The 21641-nt window shown below is 45.4% G+C and overlaps 1 protein-coding gene across 5 annotated transcripts in view; it reads left to right on the forward strand.

The window, feature by feature from the left end:
• The first annotated feature begins 1008 nt into the window (after positions 1-1008).
• The window catches only part of LOC115462820 (fatty acid-binding protein, intestinal-like), a 59864-nt gene continuing 39231 nt past the window's right edge, over positions 1009-21641 (forward strand). Inside the window, exons 1-5 of one of the 5 annotated variants that reach the window (XR_003940960.1) lie at positions 1009-1221; positions 7111-7268; positions 9599-9686; positions 9779-9886; positions 14104-14705. Coding sequence is in view for 4 of the 5 variants with exons in the window: in XM_030192846.1 (XP_030048706.1) it covers positions 1155-1221; positions 7111-7268; positions 9779-9886; positions 14104-14154 (384 nt within the window). In the remaining variant the exon portion in view is untranslated. Of the gene's footprint in view, positions 1222-7110; positions 7269-9598; positions 9687-9778; positions 9923-14103; positions 14706-17340; positions 17351-21641 lie in introns of those variants that run through there. The other 4 variants (XM_030192847.1, XM_030192846.1, XM_030192848.1 and 1 more) reach the window with 4 other exon arrangements.

Genomic DNA, 21641 nt, shown 5'->3' on the forward strand with positions numbered 1-21641 from the left:
GCGACGAAAACCTTGCTAGCGCCCGTTTCATTCGCTCAGAAACGGGCCTCTTTTACTAGTATACACATAAATATTAGGTAACAGCAAAAACTATATGTAGTTCAAAACTAGGATGTAAAACTAGAATAGAAAATGCTAAAATAATTTATAATAAAAAAAATTCCAAGATAAAGACTTATAAAATAATACGAGTCTTTTTTCATCAATAAACAAGTGCTTTTAAGATCCATCTCTCCAGGTCTTTGTATCTCCGTGGTCAAACATCCCACTTTCTCCTTTACCTGTGTTCTCCCGTGGGACGTTCGAGTTCTCCGCTTACCGGCGGATTTGTCTGAACATATACCCCTGAACCTGACCATGGCGTTCCAAACCTGGAATTATGTCTCTCATGTGGAACATTTATCAAAAGCTTTCTGAAAATCTAGATACACTACATCAACCGGCTCATCTTTATCCACATGTTTACTCCCTGGTTTGGTAAGGCAGTGTTTTTCATTTGCCTATGCAGTTCTCCTGCTGTGAAAAGGGCTACATTTCCAGAAGCAACACTCAGATGCTAACCTTACTACAAATATCAACTTTTCCCTCTTTATCATGATTTTCAGTTTTTCTTTCCCTTGTTTTTTTATTGGGGATTCATTAAGCACATGTAGGAAGAAAATTCAGCCAGTTCTACTTTCTTTCTCGTTTAAATCTGTCCCTAAAACCCAGGGAACATTTAAAGGCGAGAGAGCTGGGAAGTGGTCTTAGCTGTGCCTCTCCTTTTCTCCTGGGTGGGAAGGAACAGGCAGGACCTTTTGAAGGGACAAGGTGAAAGGCAGGAGAGCTGGTTGCAGGGCAGAGAGGAGTGGCTGCCTGCCATACAGTGAGCAGGACTGCACATGCCAGGGACCTGGAAGCCTTTCTTCCCTCTCCTGGAGCATCTAAGCTGTAGTTACTATAAAGAACATCACCCTCCCAGAACAGTAGGTACCAGGCTTCCAGCTCTGGGTGGGGTCAATGGGTGGGCACCAGGGCAGGTAACCTGACCCTGAACTTTAGCCAGCCACCTCAGCAGCTTGATGGGAGCTCAGATAAGTGAGTGTATACATTGCAGCTGAGCAGGGACTCTTCATCTCAGGTTGAGCCCAGCTTCCTCTCACTCACTCTCCAGCATGGCTTTTGATGGGACCTGGAAGTTGGATCGCACTGAGAACTATGACAAGTTCATGGAAGTAATGGGTGAGCTGGATCTAGTCTACTCAGTGCAGAATAAGAAACAAAACGTATCTCTTGTTTGCAGGGCTGGTGCATGCTTTGTAGGGGATGGTGGGCTTTCTTTATCCCACAACCTCGCAGAGGGAATTTGATTAAATGTGGTAACACCTTCCTCCTTTGGAGTGACAGCACCAGTGAGTATTTTCCACCTCTCTGACACCTCATTCCAGGGCATTGGAAGCAGACGGGGTGCAGCTGTGGCTTCCCCTGTAACTTACTACTAGGGCAGTGATGGGCAACCTTTTGAGCTTGTTGTGTCAAAATTCGCGAAAAAACCGAGCATAACTCGGGTGGTGTGTCACTTCGAGAAAAATCTACTAGGACCGCCCCTGGGCCCCCCCTACCCGAGATCGCTGCCCACCCGAGGTCGCTGGGCCCCCCCCGTCCACTTGCTACCGGGCCCAGAACTAACCTTAAAGCCTCCTTTCACGTCGCAGCAAGCAGCAGCAGGGCAGACCTCTCCTCCTTCCTTCTGTGCTCTGCCCTTGCGGACGTTACGTCAGGCGAGGGCAGGACACGGAAGGAAGGAGTGGCCTGCCCTGCTGCTGCTTGCTGCGACGTGAAAGGAGGCTTTAAGGTTAGTTTCCGGGAGAGAGGAGGGAGGGCGGACCACACTGCGGCGGCGCCGCGTGTCATCAAAAATGGCTACGCGTGTCAGTGCTGACACGCGTGTCATAGGTTCGCCATCAGGGTACTAGGGGGACTAAGGAATAAGAAACCCACGTTTTGTAGAAGTTGAAGGTGGTCCTTCTTAGAACAGTGTCTGTCACATTTCCTTCTAACAAGGTACGGAGTGTCCTAATAACGACCCAGCTGTTAGGGAGGCGAAGCTGATTAGATGGTGCTCTTCAAGCGCTCTGTTTGTAATCATCAGGGTGCTGCTGTTTTACTTGTAATCTTTTTTCCACAGCAGCTTTCACCTAATGTGGAATATGAAAAGCTGATTGTATGGGTGTGGTACCAATTGTAAAGGAGAGGGATTGGGGAAATCTGCACCTAAAACAGAAATTGTAAGAAGGTTGATCCAGTCCTGGGTTCCCCCCCATTGCATTCCTTAAGAAATGCAAAGCTATAAAGCTATAAAGGGGTTAACCCAGGAGTGAATCAACTGGATCTAGTTGGCAGTCTTATTGTAACTAGGGTTACCATATTTACCCGGACATGTCCTCTTTTTGAGGACATGTCCGGGCAACTGGGCGGGTTTTGCTTACTACTACTACTACTTATCATTGCTTTAGCGCTACTAGACATACGCAGCGCTGTACACTTGAACATGAAGAGAAAGTCCCTGCTCGACAGAGCTTACAATCTAATTAGGACAGACAAACAGGACGAACAAGAGATAAGGGAATATTAAAGTGAGGATGATAAAATAAGGGTTCTGAACAAGTGAACAAGGGTTACTACTGCCCTGGTGGTCAAGTGACCTCTTCCGCCTTCGGGGCAGGAAAGAGCCACCTCTTTTCTGCCCGGAGCTCTGCCCTGGACGCATCCTTCCTGTTGCTGATCGCAGAGCCAATTCAAAATGGCCGCCGAGAGTTGAAGTGGCCTCGCGAGAATTCAGCTCTCAGCGGCCATTTTGAATTGGCTCCGCAATCAGCAACAGGAAGGATGCGTCCAGGGCAGCGCTCCGGGCAGGAAAGAGGGGGCACTTTCCTGCCCCAAAGAGGTCACTAGACCACCAGGGCAGTAGTAAGGTAAGGGGAGGGGGGTTGACAGGGTGTGTGACAGGGGGGAGGAGAAAATGTAACATGGGGTGGAGCAAGGGTGTGACAGGGGGCGGGGTGTGACAGGGGGCGGGGTGTGAAAGGGGCGGGGCATGTGTCCTCCTTTTTGGGGGACAAAATATGGTAACCCTAATTGTAACCATTCTAGGGACAGGGCTGAATGCTCAGATTTTGCCCAAAGGGGTCTGTGGTCTCGCTTGTACTAAGCAAATGAGTCACTTTGTACCAAACTGAACCAGCTCCTTCATTGTGTCCAGGGAAGTGACTTTCGGTTGTATGTAGCAGCCCAATCATTTTCAAAAGTTAGCAATTGTTGATCCAGGCCTGGTTTTACCTGTTGCCTTCATGGACTTGTCTCCCTTTTCTTAGTTAAAGCCTCAGTGGACAGTGAGAGAAAAACCAGGCCTGGATGACAGAAAAGGAGCTAATCAGTAACACTAAGCTAAGTGCATTAAAGCTCTTTACCTGTTTTCAAATGGTGATGATGGTGATGAGATGAGGCACATTGTGAGTATGAAGGTTATAAGCTGACCTTTTGGGCTTGTCTGCTCTCACACAGAACAGCCAAGTTACCCATTCCAGGAGGGAGACTTTGGCTGGTCCTGGTTTTAAACTTGCATCCCAAAGCAGTGTAACATTTGTAGTCTATGATTCTATCCAATGAAATCAGTGCTGCAGGTCCCATAATGCACCAGATGAGGTTTGCAGAAATCCAGGACTGGTCAAAAAGTCTCCCTCCTGGAATGGATAACTTGGCAGCTCTGCCTCATATAGAAGACTTCTTGAGACCCTTCAGCTCATTCCATTTATTCCACTCCAGTATCCATTTATTTATTTATTGCATTTGTATCCCACATTTTCCCACCTTTTTGCAGGCTCAATGTGGCTTACAATGTGTCGTTCTTGGTGGTATATAGATTATAACGTAATCACTTATTGTTACATAGAGATTTTTTGAGTATCAAAGTAGAAGTTTAAAACAAGCATATGTTATACAAACAGTTCTGAATATAGGTATAGGAGATGTATGCAATTACATGTGTTGCTCTGTGTGGTATGCCTTGTTAAAGAGATGACTCTTCAATGATATACGAAAGTTTGTTAGATCGTAGATTATTTTTAGGTTCCGCGGCAGTATGTTCCATAACTTGGCACTCACATAGGAAAAATTTGATGCATGCGTAAGTTTGTATTTTAAATCTTTGCAGCTTGGGAAATGAAAATTAAGGAATGTGCGGGCTGATCTTTTGGCGTTCCTGGTTGGTAAGTCTATAAGGTCTGACATATAGGCTGGGGCATCTCCGTGGATAATTTTGTGAACTAAGGTGCAGATCTTGAACGTGATGCGTTCTTTAAGTGGGAGCCAGTGTAACTTTTCTCGTAGGGGTTTCACACTTTCATATTTTGCCTTTCCGAAGTCTGGCTGCGGTGTTCTGGGCTGCATGGAGTTTCTTGATTATTTGTTCTTTACAGCCAGCGTAGAGTGCGTTACAATAGTCTAGGTGGCTGAGTACCATTGATTGTACTAAGTTACGGAAGATTGTTCTTGGGAAGAAAGGTCTTACTCTTTTTAATTTCCACATTGAGTGGAACATCCTCTTGGTTGTGTTTTTCGCATGGCTCTCCAGTGTTAGATGTCGATCGATAGTAACACCAAGAATTTTTAGGGTGTCCAAAATGGGGAGTGTCAGGTTTGGTGTGTTTATGGTGGTGAATTCGCTCTTGTTGTGTTGTGAGATGAGTATTAGGCATTGGGTTTTTTCTGCATTAAGTTTCAGCTTGAATGCATCCGCCCATGAATGCATGATATGAAGACTTTGGTTGATGTCGCTGGAAATTTCCTTTAAATCTTGTTTGAATGGGATGTAGATCGTTACGTCATCTGCATATATGTATAGGTTGAGGTGTTGGTTGGATAGTAGTTTGGCCAAGGGTATCATCATTAAGTTGAATAGAGTCGGTGAGAGGGGGGATCCTTGTGGAACTCCACATTCTGGTGTCCATGTGGCTGAAGTAGTCGAGTTAGATGTCACTTGGTATGATCTTGTGGTTAGGAATCCCTTGAACCAATTAAGAACGTTGCCTCCAATTCCGAAGTAATCAAGGAGGTGTAGTAATATATTATGGTCAACCATATCGAAAGCGCTGGACAAGTCAAATTGTAGAAGTAGTATGTTATTGCCAGTTGTGATCAGTTGTTTGAATTTGGACATGAGAGTGACTAGTACTGTTTCAGTGCTGTGGTTAGACCGAAATCCTGATTGGGAGTCGTGGAGAATTGAGAACTTATTTAAATAATTGGTGAGCTGTTTGGTTACCATATCCTCCATTATTTTGGTTATTAGGGGGATAGATGCTACTGGTCTGTAGTTAGTTAGTTCACTAGCACTTTTCTTTGCATCTTTGGGTACGGGGGTAAGTAGAATATTTCCTTTCTCCTTTGGGAAGAGTCCATTTTGTAGCATATAGTTCAGATGTTCTGTGAGGTCTGTTATAAATTGTTGAGGGGCAAATGTTATAAGGTTATTAGGACATATGTCTAGCTTGCAATGAGATTTAGCAAATATTTTTAGCGTTTGGGAGATGGTGTCTTCTGATAACGTCTCGAAGTTGGTCCAGGTTCTGTCCGCTGGGTATACACCAGGGTCTGGGTCTAGACAGTCAAGGAGTGTAGCGTAGTTGGTGATACTGATAGGTATCTGAAGTCGTAGTTTTACGATTTTCTCGTTGAAGTATTTAGCGAGACTGTCTGCTGTAGGTGCATCTATGTTGTTAGAAGTGACTGGTGTAGTGTCTAGTAATTTGTTCACCAGTTGGAAGAGTTTATGTGTGTCCTTGTAATTTAGGCCGATTGTAGTTTTGTAATATGTTCTTTTAGTTTGTCTTATGGTGTATTTGTATTTTCTAAGTAGTTGTTTCCAGGCCTCGAGTGTGGAGTCATTTTTCTTTTTGTTCCATGCTCGTTCTAACCTTCTGACTTGTGTTTTAAGTTTTTTCAAGTCTTCATTGAACCATGGTAGTGAGTTCTTTCTGTGTGAGGTTCTGGTTTGGATTGGAGCTATGTTGTCTAGTATGTATCTGCATATATTGTCCCAATCTTGGTTTGTATCTGTCTTTATTGTCCATTCATTGTCATAGATCTGTTGCCAGAATATTGTTGGGTCTATTTTTCCTCTCGTGGTGTAGGTTTTTCGTTCTTGTTTATTGGGTGGGACTTTCATTTGCCATTGGAGGAAGATGTTTGCTTTGTAGTGGTCGGACCACGGTGTGGGTGTCCACTTTGTATCTGTTAGTACAAGGTTTAGGTCGGTGTCAAATTTGTGTGTGATGATGTCTAATGTGTGTCCTTTACTGTGAGTTGGTTGCGCGTTTGGCATATGAAGGTCCCATAATTGTAGGAGTTCTTCACATTCTTGGGTGCTTGTTGAGGTGGGGTCTTCAAGGTGTAGGTTAATATCCCCTACTATAATAAGATTTGAGGTAGAGACACATGTATTGGAAATAAAGTCCATGAAGTGTGTTTGGGAGTCTTGCCAGTTGCCTGGCAGTCTATACAGCAGTACTGCAGTTAGGTGTTCCTGTAGGTTTGGGTGATTGATTCTGACCGAAGCAATTTCAAGTTGTGGCAGAATGGATTCAGCTGTGGTTGTGATGGTGAATTGGGATTTGTAGATTATAGCTATTCCTCCTCCTCTTTTTCCATTTCATGTCCAGTGGGTAATTTTGTATCCTGGTGGGCATAGATCTAAGATTATGGGGTCTTTGAGGTTTCAGTGATGAATAAGAGGTCAAGATTGTCTGTTGTGATCCAGTCTGTTATAATTGCTGTTTTGTTGACTACAGATCTTGTGTTTATGTAGCCCATTTGGATTGATAAATAGGATTCGGCTTGGGGAGGGTGTGTGTTGATCCATGTGTTACAAAAAGGTACAGCGCTCTAAGCATGTACTGATCCTCTGTTGTGCATCCCCCTCCCTGTGGGCTCTCCTCAGCCTGAGTGGGTGGGGTGGGGTGGGGTGGTGGTGGGGAGGGGGAAGGCAGAGGCACTTGCCTCCTGCACATCCATATGGAAGAATTGTTTTCCCCTCCCACTGGCCTAGGTAAAAACCCTGTTCTCTTTTTGCAGGTGTGGATGGGAAGTTAGCAGCTCAGGACAACCTGATGACAATCAAGCAGAATGGAAAGCAATTCAGTGTCCATGAATCAAGTGTTTTCAATGCCTCGGATATGGTTTTCAGATTGGAAGAGATTCATGAGTATAGCATGTTGGGGATAAAGCTGGTGGTAAGAGGGGTCCTGTGAACAGCTGGTCCAGGGAAGGCAAATCTAATACCTTGTCCTGAGGAGGATGGGGTGAATCTAACAGACAGCACTACCTTACCACAGAATAACACTGCTGTGGTATCTACACATGACACAACACCTGCTGCTTTTGGGAGCTGATAGCATGTCTTGCTTTGAATGCTTTCGGTTTTCTGGCAAATCAATACAGATTTTAATTGTTTTCCTGCCAAACCAGGTTTCCTTCTATGAACTATTGTCTCGGATGGCTTTGAATGCCCTTCAGACTGATGGCAATTGTATAGTGGGTGGAAGAACAGAGCAAGAACATAGGAAATCATGTGTGTGTAGGGGGGGAGGTCTAAGAAACTTAGCATGGCACTTGCATAACAAAGCTTGAGATCTGCCAGTCTGCAGCTCTGGGAAGTTACAGGACTAGGCACTAAACCGCATTTCGTATTGCTGGACTTTCCCTGCGCTAATCAGACATCAGCGTTGGAAAATCAGCATAAAAATACTGCATCAAAGAGTGATGAGGTGCACTTCAAATAGCTAAAACTAGAATGTTCCCCTCTGTAAAGCACAGTAAAATCTAGTGCTAGAGCAGAGAGTGATCTAAGGTGACATGAGGTACTGCACTTTCCTGGGATCCCTGAGCTGCCTCCTCTCCTACAGCTCCCCCTCCCTCAAACACTTAAGAGGACGCTCACTCGCTCCTGCCTCTGTGCCACCATGTTTTTTGTTTTTAAAAAAAAAAAATGATAGCAGCTGATACCATATGGTGCCTCCTGGGATGTGCTGCCATTTTTCACGATGACACTTGTAGACGCAGAGTGATGAGCGTTGAAGCTTACAGATTTTTGAAGATGATAGTAGAGGTAGTAATGAGTAGGCCTCACTCCTGCCTTCCATCTTTAAAGCTCTGGTGGGAGGAAGTGAGGGGTCTGCTGGATCACCAGGGATGAATTTTGGGATGGGGAAGGTGAGAGATGCAGAGTCCAGTAGGTGTTTGGCTTTCATTCTTTTTGAATGTCTCTCTTCTCAGTGCACGAACCAATAGCGTCCTGGTGTAGAGGTGCTTGCTGCTCTGTGGAGTTCAGGACCTCTCCAGAGTATACCGGGAGGAGAGGGAATGGGCAGAGCTGTGCTAATTGATTAGGCTCTGTTAGGTGTGGCTTGACCTCCTCTGGAATACCAAATGCGGTGTTACAATCGGTGATGTGCTGGAGTGGGCTCTCACAGGCTCATGAGAGCCAGTTGTTAAAGTAGGTCCCCTGTGGCTACTTTAACAACTGGCTCCCAAAAGGTGGGCTCAAGCCCCCTCCTGAATTCTCCTTTATTTTGGGGGTGGAGATGCTGAGCCCCAAGTAAATAGAGTGCTGCTGCTCCCCGCTCCTTGTTTCCAGCTCTGAGCAGCAGGCTGGGAGAAGTCCCAGAATACTGCTCAGAGCTGGAATGGAAACAAGCAGCAGGGGCACAGCCAGACCTCGCGGTGGGAGGGGCCAGAGCCCGAGGTGGGGGGGGTACATATTGGTCTGCCGCCTTGCTGCCGCCCCGCCGCCTTGCTGCCCCCGTCACCCTGCCGCTCTCCCCCTGCCACCCTGCCACTCCCCACCCACTGCCGCAGCAAATACCTTGGCTGGCGGGGGTCCCCAATCCCTACCAGCTGAAGCATTATCCAGCCCTGGTCTCCGGCCCTGCTCTGTCTTCCCCTCACATCCTGCACGCTTCTTTTAGTGAAACTGAGCATGCTCAGTTTCACTAAAAGGAGCGTGACAGATGAGAGGGAAAGAGAGCAGGACAGGCAACACGGCGGTGCCAGAGACCGGCACTGGACAACGCTTCAGCTGGTGGGGGTTGGGGACCCCCCGCCAGTAAAACCAGGGGCCCAGAGGGAATTTTTTTTAGGGGGGAACCGAGGCCCCCGTGGCCCCGCGTAGCTACGCCACTGGCAATAGTGGTGGCGGTCAATTTATTAATTGGTGGGACTCAACATCCCTTCAAAGGTATTCCTAGTGTGCCTGTACATAGGGAGGATGGAGAGAGAGGCATGCATCCCCCCCCCGACACCCCCCCTCCCCAAAATTGCTGAGCTGGCTATGCCTGGAGAGAGAGCCCATTGTTAAAAATTTTCCAGCACACCCCTGGTTACAATCTTAGTTCAGGTATCTTATCAGTGTTAAGTACTCCCACCCTGATCTATTCTGCAGTCCTTAGAAAGGAGCCAGAGATCAGCAGTAACAGTAGGTAACACATTGTTCGCTATGGTGTCAAAACATCTAATTAATTCTAACCTTTGATGTTCTGTTCTTTGTGTTTAATGTAAACCACAGATTTATGTTTTACAAACGGCCATAAACACATAAACCATAATTTATCTGGCCAATTACTGGAAATGATGTCACCCTTGTTGCTTTCCAGGTACTAGGTTATATCAAATATGCCTCTTGGTCATCACTTCCTGTGTCAGAAGCCAGGATTTGTGACTACCATCATGTCCTATCTGGTTTTAGGGCATTTGGCGGCGACTTGGACTCAAATTGGAAGGCAACTTTAATCGTAAAGATAACAAGAAACTTCTGAAGACAGAACAAGAAATTGCGGGGGGTGAGCTTATACAGGTAAGTTTACACTGCTGATTTCTCACTTTCCAGAAAGTTCCAGAGCTTTCATTTGAGTTAAATGTGTTGGAGTGGAGGAGTAGCCTAGTGGTTAGTGCAGTGGACTTTGATCCTGGGGAACTGAGTTCGATTCCCACTGCAGCTCCTTGTGACTCTGGGTAAGTCACTTAACCCTCCATTACCCCTGGTACAAAAATAAGTACCTGAATATATGTAAACCACTTTGAATGTAGTTGCAAAAAACCTCAGAAAGGCGGCATATCAAGTCCCATTTCCCTTTCCCTTAATAGATCTCTCCAGTGCTGATGGAAGCTTCCAACTCATTCAAAAACTCAAAGAACATCTGAGTAGTGCTGTTACATGTATCCAGCACAGGACACTTGGGATGGGGTAGCCCAGAACCAGCCCCCTTTAAGCTCTTAATAAATTAGGCAGTGGGAGAGCATGTGTAGAAAACGATGAGAGGCATCCTTTCACAGTTTGATGTCTGACCACTAGGGATGGGCAGCTAGAGAATTTTCATCCTGTGTTTACAGGAATTTTTCTTTGCCAAAAATAATGTACACTGTAGAAAGAGTGTGCCCTTTCCCCAATACTGTGTACATAAATACACAAGTTTGCATGTATGCCCCGATGCCAATCTAGGAATCATCGGCCACGTTGCTGCAAAAGATAACCCATCCCTACTGAGCACTGGAGGATGAGTTGTAGGCACAAGGTTTCTAGAACTGAGGTCTTGAGGACATAGCTGTGAGTCCATGAGAAATTGCCCTTCCTTACTACTACTACTTAGCATTTCTATAGCGCTGTACAAGTTTAAACATGGGGAAGGACAGTCCCTGCTCAAGAGAGCTTACAATCTAAAGGTAAAAACTATGTAGTCAGTGTAGGTATCAGGAATGGGAAGGTGGTTAGGCGCCAAAAGCAAGGGAGAAGAGATGGGCCTTGAGTAAGGACTTGAAAATGGGCAGGGAGGGCGCATGGCGTATGGGCTCAGGAAGTCTGTTCCAGGCATAAGGTGATGCGAGGCAGAAGGGGCGGAGTCTGGAGTTGGTGGTGGTGGAGAAGGGTACAGAAAGGAGTGATTTGTCCTGAGAGCGGAGGTTACGGGTGGGAACATACGGGGAGAGGAGGGTAGAGAGGTAATGGGGGGCTGCAGATTGAGTGCACTTGAAGGTCAATAGGAGAAGCTTGAACTGTATATGGTAGTGGATTGGGAGCCAGTGAAGCGACTTGAGGAGAGGGGTGATATGAGAGTATCGGTTCACGCGGTAGATAAGACGTGCGGCGGAATTTTGGACAGATTGAAGGGGGGATAGGTGGCTAAGCGGAGGCCAGCGAGGAGAAGGTTGCAATAGGTTGTAACCCCCAGCACTAGGCACCCTCGGCTTATCATAAGTACATAAGTATTGCCACACTGGGACAGACCAAAGGTCCATCAGTCCCAGTATCATGTTTCCAACAGTGGTCAATCCAGGTCACAAATACATGGCAGAAACCCATATAGTAGCAACATTCCATGTAGAACCTCAAAGAGTAGCAACTTTCCATGTAGAACCCCAAAGAATAGCAAGATTCCATTCAGAATCCCAAGTACATAAGTGTTGGCATACTGGGACAGACCAAAGGCCCATCAAGCCCAGCATCCTGTTTCCAACAGTGGCCAATCTAGGTCACAATTACCTGGCAAGATCCCCAAAAAGGTCAATACATTTTATGCTACTTATCCCAGAAATAGCAGTGGATTTTCCCAACATTTAGCAGAACCACACCCAAAGGATCCTCTAATTCTTCAAAACTGTTTCTATGAATACTGCTTTCCCTCCGCCCTTCTTCCTGTCCTGGGAGGCTGTTCACATATCCACCATCCTTCCTGTGTACTCAGTCTCCACCTAGACAAGCCACTGATGCAGCGTTTATACCTTACTGCTGCCATCCCTCCCTGCAGAACAGATCTGTTCAGGTTTTTAAACCTCGGCTCAGAGGACTGTGGTAGTCAGTCATGACTCTGGAATTCATTGCTGGAAAATGTGGTGAAGGCGGTTAGCTTAGCAGAGTTTAAAAAGGGCTTGGACGGTTTCCTAAAGGACAAGTCCATAAACCGCTACTAAACGGACTTGGAAAAAACCAAAATTCCAGGAATAACATGTATAGAATGTTTGTACGTTTGGGAAGCTTGCCAGGTGCCCTTGGCCTGGATTGGCCGCTGTCGTGGACAAGATGCTGGGCTCGATGGACCCTTGGTCTTTTCCCAGCATGGCATTGCTTATGTACTTATGTACTTATGACTCCTGACTTTGTCTTCAAGAGCAGTGGTTCCCAATTTGTCCTATGGACTCCTAGCCACTTGGGTAGTCAAGATATCCATAATGGATATGTTTGAGAGAATCTTCATTGCATGCAATGAACCTGAAGCATGTTCATTGTGGATATTCCGAAAGCCAACTGGCTGGGAGTCCTCAGGACAAGCTGGAGCCCTACCTTACTAGTTTTGACAGTGGTTAGCCCCATACCTGTGTCTTACTGCCAAGACTTCTACTCTGTTAACTTTGGGATCTTAACACTCATCTAAGCAGACTGCTAGATGTATCAGTGTGGTATGGTTGAGTAGATTGGATAGGCCTGTGTAATGCTTCTCCCAACATGTTAACCTCATAAAGGATTATAACAGTTCAACTCATCTGTTGAAGAAATGCAAAATATTCATGCATATGCATTGATATTCCACAAACTTAATTTATTTGGCAGCTTTGGAATGAGATTACATCCTATAGATTTGTATTGCTTCCTACTTCTAAAGGATTGATTAGGAAAATGCTGTTCCCTTAATCTTTGCACCATGGGTGTAGCCAGGTCCATTTTTGGGGGTTACCCCACAAGGTGGACTTAAGGGGGTCTGGTATTCTCTCCCCCTACCCTCTACCACAATAAAGTTATCTTTGCATTACTGCGCATGTGCGGGAAAGCCAATATTGGCAGTCAAAGCATGTCTGCTGGTATTCTCTTCCTCTTGCAGAGGGGGGCGGGAGCCCCTAAGGCACCCCCTCCCCTGTGGCTACACCACGCACCACTGCCTTTGTAAAGCAGGTCCTGAAGTTCTCACTATCCCATGTAGTTTTCATGATCTCTCATGTGCTACCTCCAATGTATCCACAGGAAATAATACACAAGACTTACATATTAATGTGGATATCCTGATAGCCAAATGGGCTAGTGCAGGGGTGGGCAACCTTGGTCCTCAAGGGCCGCAACCCAGTCAGATTTTCAGGATTTCCCCAATGAATATGCATGATATCTATTTGCATACCATGGAGGCAGTGCATGTAACTGGATCTTGTGCATATTCATTGGGGAAATCTGAAAACCTGACTGGGTTGTGGGCCTTGAGCACCAAGGTTGTCCACCCCTAGGCTTGTAAGAGCTTCAGAACTCATTTGTGAAATGGCTGTGGAGGTTCTGGTTTTCCTGTGAATAGTGTCCCTGAGCTACTCCTGGTGATAGTGGTGGTTATTCTAGTGGAGCTCAGGACAGGGCTGCCGAAAGGGGGGGACAAAATTCCCCGGGCCCGGGCCTCCGGGGGGGGGCCCGGCGCCGCAGTCCGGCCCGTCCGCCCTCCATCGCTCCCGGAACTGACCTTAAGCGCCTCCCTCACCTTCACAGCAAGCAGCAGCAGACCACTCCTTCCTTCCGTGTCCCGCCCTCGCCTGACATAAGTTCCGCGAGGGCTGGGCACGGAAGGAAGGAGAGGTCTGCCGCTGCTTGCTGCGAAGGTGAGGGAGGCGCTTAAGGTTACTGCAGAGGGCTCGGGGGTGGAGAGAGGGCCCGGCCCGGTGGCGGGTGGAGAGGGGGCCCAGCGACCTCGGGTAGGGGGGCCTGGGGGCGGCCTTGTCCTGGGCCTGGCCCAGTCTCTTGGCGGCCCTGGCTCAGGAGCTGACTCCAGCTGACAAGCTTCTCCGATGGGGTGGCTGATTTTTTTTTTAGAGGGGGAAGGGAGTTCTGTAATGTGATACTATGTTCGCTGACTCCTAGACACACAAGCTAATATTTCAAACGAAAGGGGCTAAACAAATTACTCCTCTCTGGATGAAGTGAAGGAGCTTCAGCTATGGATCTCTCATTCATTTAACATCACAGGGACTCTGAGCACCTACAGACATAATATTATGCAACAGGGAACATGTCAGTTAAACTTTTTTTTTGTTTTGTTTAAACTTTAGACCTACTTGTATGAAGGAGTAGAAGCCAAGAAGATCTTCAAGAGAGAGTGAACATCAGCCAGGGAGCTCAGTAAAGAAGAGCAGAAGAAACGTGGCCTCGGTCTTTCCAACCCATTACTGATGGGATCCTGTGGGAGCCCAACCTACTTGACTGTTCATCTTGCCAGACGTAGCAACTACTGTTCAAATAAAACATACAAATTCAGCAAAGCTGTTCTGTGGCGGTTTTCATTAGATCCTTTGTGCATAATCCAGAGCTCAGCAATAGAACCGAGACGGTGCTGCAGATTCAGTCACAAGGGAGGGAATGTAAGATGTCACTGGAGCCTTTGCAAACGGCTAATGAATGACGTGCCTTCTATAAGCCAGAGATGCCATTCATTTGCTGTTTGTTCCGGATGTAAGAGGCATATTTTGATTTATTTCCCCATTTGACTTTCATTATACTGTGAGTCAGCAGTCCAGTTTTCTGATAGCGCCATTCGGAGGACCCCTGATGAAGGCATTAATGCTGAAATGCAGCCTGTGCTGGGTTCTTGGAAAGTGACCTTGTATATGTCTCTCTGAACTTGAAATAAACTGGGGCTTTGGCCATCCCGGCAGTTTTGTCTTGGTGTCTTCTACTTTTTTTTTTTAATTCTTCTGTGGGTTATTTGTGGAAGGGTTTGTTCTCCTTTTTCTTGTGACTGGAGCCTTTGCGGCACAAGGCGGTAGAAATGGCAGAGTTACGTTATATTATGTTGCTTATATTCCACTACTAAAGCTCTAAGCAGATCCCAGGAATTACAATTATTAAAATATCACTAACATTTAGTCCAGTGATTCCCAAACTTTTTTTCACTATGGTGGATACCCTACTGTGTCTTTTTTTTTTTTTTTCATATCCTGAGGAACCCTCAATTTATGTAGAAACTGGAGGATGTAATGGGGCAGTTCTACAAACTGAAGAGTAGCAAATCTCCCGGACCGGATGATATTCATCCCAGAGTACTGATTGAACTGAATGTTTTGTACTTTTTTGGGATCTTGCCAGGTATTTGTGACCTGGATTGGCCACTATTGGAAACAGGATGCTGGACCTTTGCTTATCCCAGAAATAGTGGATTTTCCCCAAATCCAGTTAATAATGGTGTATGGACTTTTCCTTTAGGAAACCATCCAAACCTTTTTTACACTCTGCTAAGTTAACCGCCTTTACCACATTCTCTGGCAACGAATTCCAGAGTTTAATTACAATTCTAGATTTTAATTACAAAAAGGAACTCACCTTACCCCGTCACCATCTCACTATGGTAAAACCACCTCTGTTCAGATCCAGCAAGTTACCTGCTTCCAGCTACTTCCCTCGCCTTTTCATCTGTAAGGTTTCCATGACTTTTTTGGCCAACATTGAGGGTGACCCCCACCTATCTGCTTGTTTCCAACCTCCTCTCTGTTAAAAGGTCTGTAGCCGCCCAGCGTGGGACTCAAACCCATGACCAGGGGCGTATCTGCGTGGGGCCACAGGGGCCTAGGCCCCTCGCAGATTTTGCCCTGGACCCCCCTACCGCCGTCAACCCTCCCCCGCCGTCACCTACCTTTGCTGGCGGGGGACCCCAACCCCCGCCAGCCAAGGTCCACTTCCTCCTGCCGCTGCCTTTAAAAATATTCCTTCAGCTGGCAGGGGACCCCAACCCCTGCCAGCCGAGCCGAGGTCTTTGAAGTTCTTCTTCGTCCTCGTGCTGTTCAAAGCTGCATCCAGTTTCGGAGTCTGACGTCGCAGCACGTTGTACGTGCAGGACGTCAGACTCACAGAAACAGAGTCTGTGAGTCTCGTCCTGCACGTACAACGTGCTGCGACATCAGACTCCAAAACTGGATTCAGCAGTTGAACAGCACGAGGATGAAGAAGAACTTCAAAGACCTCAGCTCGGCTGGTGGGGGTTGGGGTCCCCCGCCAGCAAAGGTAGGTGACGGCGGCGGGGGGGGGGGGGGTCGGTGACATGGCAGGGGGGGGGGTCAGTGACGACGGCGGTGGTAGCGGCGGGGGGGGGCTATAATGTGCCCCCTCACTCTGGCTCTGGCCCCCCCTACTGCTGCAGTTCAGATACGCCTCTGCCCACGACCCTAAGATTAAGAGTCTCATACTCTACTGACTGAGCTGGCCAGCCTTAGATTTGTACTTGTACTATGTTTTTGTAGGAAACTGTCCTATTTTGTTTTTCTGTAAGCTGCTCTGATCTAGTTATGGCTTGCTCATTCATTAAAGAACTGTGTTCCATTTTTAAAGGCCCGTGGTGCTGTTTTTTTTGTTTGAGCAGTATATAAGCAATAACTTCATGAGGAAGCCTGGAAGAGAGTTTGAGGAACCTAGTCTGGGAATCAGTGATTTAGACAATAAATTACAATAGGATCTATATTTCACCATTACCAATACAGTTCATGGCAGATCACATATTGGCCATAAGCTACTGAGACAGACTGTGCGAAGGCAGTAGAACGAGAGGACATGAAATGAGATTGAAGGGGGGCAGACTCAAGAAAAATGTCAGGAAGTATTTTTTCACGGAGAGAGTAGTGGATGCTTGGAATGCCCTCCCGCAGGAGGTGGTGGAAATGAAAACGGTAACAGAATTCAAACACGTATGGGATAAACATAAAGGAATCCTGTTCAGAAGGAATGGATCCTAAGGAGCTTAGCCGAGATTGGGTGGCAGAGCCGGTGGCGGGAGGCGGGGATAGTGCTGGGCAGACTTACACAGTCTGTGCCCTGAAAAGGACAGGTACAAATCAAGGTAAGGTATACACAAAAAGTAGCGCACATGAGTTTATCTTGTTGAGCAGACTGGATGGACCATGCAGGTCTTTTTCTGCCGTCATTTACTATGTTACTATGTTACAGTGAAACAAGTATAAAAACCCATCATCGTGACATGTAAATAACAAAATAAAATGAAAGATATAAAGCTAACAGCACCTGGATAACATAAACTTCCAAAATAGGAAAGTTTTTCAGATTTGAAAGGAGTTATTGAATATTTAGAATGGAAGGTAGACTACTCCAATGGGAGGGACCTGGGCCTGGTACAAAAAGGAAGACACCGCTCAAAACACGGCAGCTAGGCTTATATTTGGTAAAACGCGATTTGAAAACGCAAAACCCCTCCGCGAAAAACTACACTGGCTCCTAATCAAAGAACGCATCGCCTTCAAAATCTGCACCTTGGTTCACAAAATCATCTACGGAGAAGCCCCGAGTTACATGACAGACTTGATCAACTTACCAATTAGAAATACATCTGAATCAACACGATCTTATCTAAATCTGCACTACCCAAGCTGCAAAGGACTTAAATACAAAACAACTTACGCATCTAGTTTTTCCTACATAAGCACACAACTGTGGAACGCACTATCAAAAGCCTTGAAATCGATGTACGACCACCTAAACTTCCGGAAATCACTAAAAACCAACCTGTTTAAAAAGGCATACCCTACCGATCCAACTCAAATGCCTAATCTCTGCAACACAACCAAACTAAAGCACGTAATGGACATAACACAACCCTTCCGTTCTCCGATTCCCTAATGTGGCTGTGCCACATGAACTTAATCTTACCACAACATCACCCTGTGTTTGTTCACATCGGAGCCTGCAAAGGCCTCTCCGGTACTATGTAAGCCACATTGAGCCTACAAATAGGTGGGAAATGTGGGATGCAAATGTAACAAATAAATAAAATAAATATTTTTTTATTTGTTACATTTGTATCCCACATTTTCCCACCTATTTTCAGGCTCAATGTGGCTTACATAGTACCGTATCGGCATTCAACAATTCCGGTATGAACAAATACAAGGTGATGTTGTGGTAGAATAAGATTCATCTATGACAGATACATTAGGGGATCTTAGCGAGAAAGAGTTGTTATGTCCATTACGAGCTTTGGTTTCATTGTGTTGCAGATATTCAGGCTTTTATGTTGGGTCGGTGGGATATGCCTTTTTGAACAGGTTTGTTTTTAGTGATTTCCGGAAATTTAGGTGGTCATACGTTGTTTTTACGACTTTTGGCAGTGTGTTCCATAGTTGTGCACTTAAATAGGAAAAGTTGGATGCATAAGTTGATTTGTATTCAATTCTTTTGCAGCTTGGGTAGTGGAGATTTAGATATGTTCGAGCTGATCCTATTGTTTTTCTGGTTGGCAGGTCTATGATGTCTGTCATGTATCCCGGGGCTTCGCTGTAAATAATTTTATGAACCAGGGTGCAGATTTTGAAAGCAATACGTTCTTTGATTGGGAGCCAGTGCAGTTTTTCTCGGAGGGGTTTGGTGCTTTCAAACTGCGTTTTTCCAAATATAAGCCTGGCTGCTGTGTTTTGAGCGGTCTGAAGTTTCTTTATGATTTGTTCTTTGCATCCTGCATAATTTCCATTGCAGTAGTCTTAGTACCATTGATTGTATCAAATTGCGGAATATTTCCCTCAGGAGGAATGGTTTCACGCGTTTGAGATTCCCCACTGAGTGAAACATTTTCTTTATTGTGGATTTTGCTTGGTTCTCTAGTTAGAGGTTCTGGTCGATTGTAACGCCGAGAATTTTCAGGCTGTCTGATATAGGAAGGATGTATCCTGAGGTGTTAATTTTTGAGGGTTTATACGTGTTGTATTGGGATGAGATGGTGAGACAGTGTGTTTTTTCTGTGTTGAGTTTTAGTTGGAACGCATTTGCCCACGAGCCCATGATGTTCAAGCTGAGCTTGATTTCGTTGGTGATTTCTGCCAGATCATGTTTGTAAGGGATGTATATTGTGACATCATCTGCGTAGATGAATGGGTTAAGGCCTTGGTTGGATAAGGACTTGGGTAGTGGGGTCATCATAAGGTTGAAAAGGATCGGTGATAATGGTGATCCTTGTGATACTCCGCAGTCTGCTTTCCATGGTGATGATATGGTTGAGTTTGATTTCACTTGCTATGTTCTAGTGGTTAGGAAACCCTTGATCCATTTATGTGTGTTTCCACCAATCCCGAAGTAATCTAGGAGTCTTAGTAGTATTTTATGGTTGACCATGTCGAACGCACTAGACATGTCGAATTGGAGGAGAAGTATGCTTTTACCTGTTGCTATTTCCTGCTTGAATTTAGTTAGGAGAGTAATTAATACTGTTTTGGTGCAATGTAGGGGGCGAAATCCTGATTATGATTCGTGTAGTATTGTGAATTTGTTTATGTAATCATTAAGTTGTTTGGTTACCATGCTTTCCATTAATTTGACTACCAGTGGGATAGATGCTACTGGGCGGTAGTTGGTGATGTCATTCGTTTTTTTCTTGGTGACTTTTGGGATAGGGGTGAGTAGGATGTTGCCTTTTTCCTTAGGGAAGAGACCTTGTTGAAGCATGTAGTTTAAGTGGGATGTGAGGTCTGCTATGAAGCGGTGGGGGCGGATTTTATTAGGTAATTTGGGCAGGTATCCAATTGACAGTGAGTGCTGTCCGCTGGGTATTCACTAGGGGTTGGGTCCAAACCATCGATGAAGTTTTCGGTATCCGTGTTGTCCTGAGGTAGAGTTTTGCATAGGTTTGCAATTTTTTCGTTGAAGTATTTAGCAAGATTGTCTGCAGATGGGATGTCAGTATTGGTTTAGGTGGCCGGAGTTATGTCTAGTAGTTTGTTCACAAGCTGGTATAGTTTCTTCATGTCTTTGTAGTCTGGCTCTATTTTAGTTTTATAGTATGATCTTTTGGTCTGTCTTATTGCGTATTTGTATTTTCTTTGTATTTGTTTCCATGCGTTGCGTGTGTGTTCATCTTTTATTTTTTTCCATTCGTATTCGAGTTTCCTGGACTGTGTTTTTAATTTTTTCAGTTCTTCGTTGAACCATGGTATCGAGTTATGTCAGTGTGAGGTTCTTGTTCGTAAGGGTGCTATTTGGTCTAATATGCTTCTACATCTTTTATCCCATTCTGAGAGGTAGTATATAGAGTCCGTTTGAGTTGTCCAGTTGTTATTGTATATCTGTTGCCAGAATGTTTCTGGGTCTATTTGGCCTCTTGTGCTGTGGGTTATGTGTTTTCGTATGCGAAGAGAACCCCTGTATTTGAAATGAAGTCCATGAAGATTGGCTGGCTTTTGTTCCAATTGCATGGTGGTCTGTATAACAGTACGTAATTTAGGTGGTCGAGCAGGGTTTTGTGGTGGATTTTGATTGAGGCTATTTCGAGTTGGGTTGTTATGGACTCGACAGTGGTTTCGATGGTAAAATGGGATCGATATATTAGTGCTATGCCTCCGCCTCTCTTTTCCTTTCTGGTCCAGTGAGTGATTTTGTTACCTGGGGGGCATAGGTTTAGGATTATAGGGTCCTCTTGATCATGGATCCAGGTTTCAGTGATGAAGAGTAGATCGATTTTTTCTGACATGATCCAGTCTGTTACTATTGTTGTTTTGTTTACCACAGATCTGGCATTAATGCAACCTACTTGAATTTTTTGGTATGGGTTTTCTGTGTTCGGTGTTATGTGGACTTTTGTCAGTTGTCGTTTCTTAGTTTGTGTGGATTTTTTATGATCTTTCTTTCCCTTCTGTTGAGGTTGTCTGTTTGTTTGTGTTCTTCCATCGTTTTGGTTGTTGTCAGTGTGGTGAGGTGTGGTGTATCTGTTCAGTCTATGATAGTTATGTAGTATTGGTATGGTGTTACTTTCTGTGAGTGGGGTGGTTAGTGTTAGGTGGATCAGTGATAAGGAGTAGATTGCTAGGAGTAGTTTGATGGTATTCATGATGGTTTCAATTCACTTTGGGCTGCAAGTAGGCCATGTTTGATAGGGTGCGTGGTAGGACTTTGTTTTTTGTGATGGAAGCTTGTGTTCTGGTCTTCTGTGGTTTATGTATTTTCGGCTTGCCTTGAGCTATAGAGATCAATAGTTGCTCCGGTCCTCTATGATATTAGTGAGCGGAGGAGGTGTGGGGGGGGGGGGGGTGGAATAGTTCTTTGTCTCTTCTTAGCTAGTTACTTCCAATGTGAAGGGTGTCCTTGGCATAACAAAATAGAACTGAAGTCTCTTTCTTTCTAAGATTTCAATTATTGAATAAATATAGATAATTTACTCACGGTTAGATGTTTTGATGCCTTAGGGCACAGAGACTCCGTATTCTGTGAGCTGTAATAGTGGTTGGAGGTAGGAATCAGAGGAGGATAAGTTATATTATAGAGGTGAGTAGATAGTTGAACAGGTGGGAGTCGCATGGGCTAGGTGTTGGAGAGTGCAACAACTTAGTGGGAGGATATAGGGCATAGGGATTCCATAGTCACGAGCATCACATCGGTGGCTGGAGGTAGAAATCGAGGGGCAATTGGCAGCCCCTGCCGCTACTGCTTCTGTACTCTTCTAGAAGTCATTTCCAGCCAAGGTGATTTTCCTTCTGTGATAAATTCAAAGAATATAAGCGGTGTTGCAACTATCAACTCAGCACTGCGTATCAAAGTAGTGGGGTAAATCCCCCTATAAAAGTTTAAATATTAAAACACATAATTTGAATTGAACCTAAGCCTCATT

This window comes from Microcaecilia unicolor, chromosome 2, assembly GCF_901765095.1.
Source record: "Microcaecilia unicolor chromosome 2, aMicUni1.1, whole genome shotgun sequence".
NCBI lineage: Eukaryota > Metazoa > Chordata > Amphibia > Gymnophiona > Siphonopidae > Microcaecilia > Microcaecilia unicolor.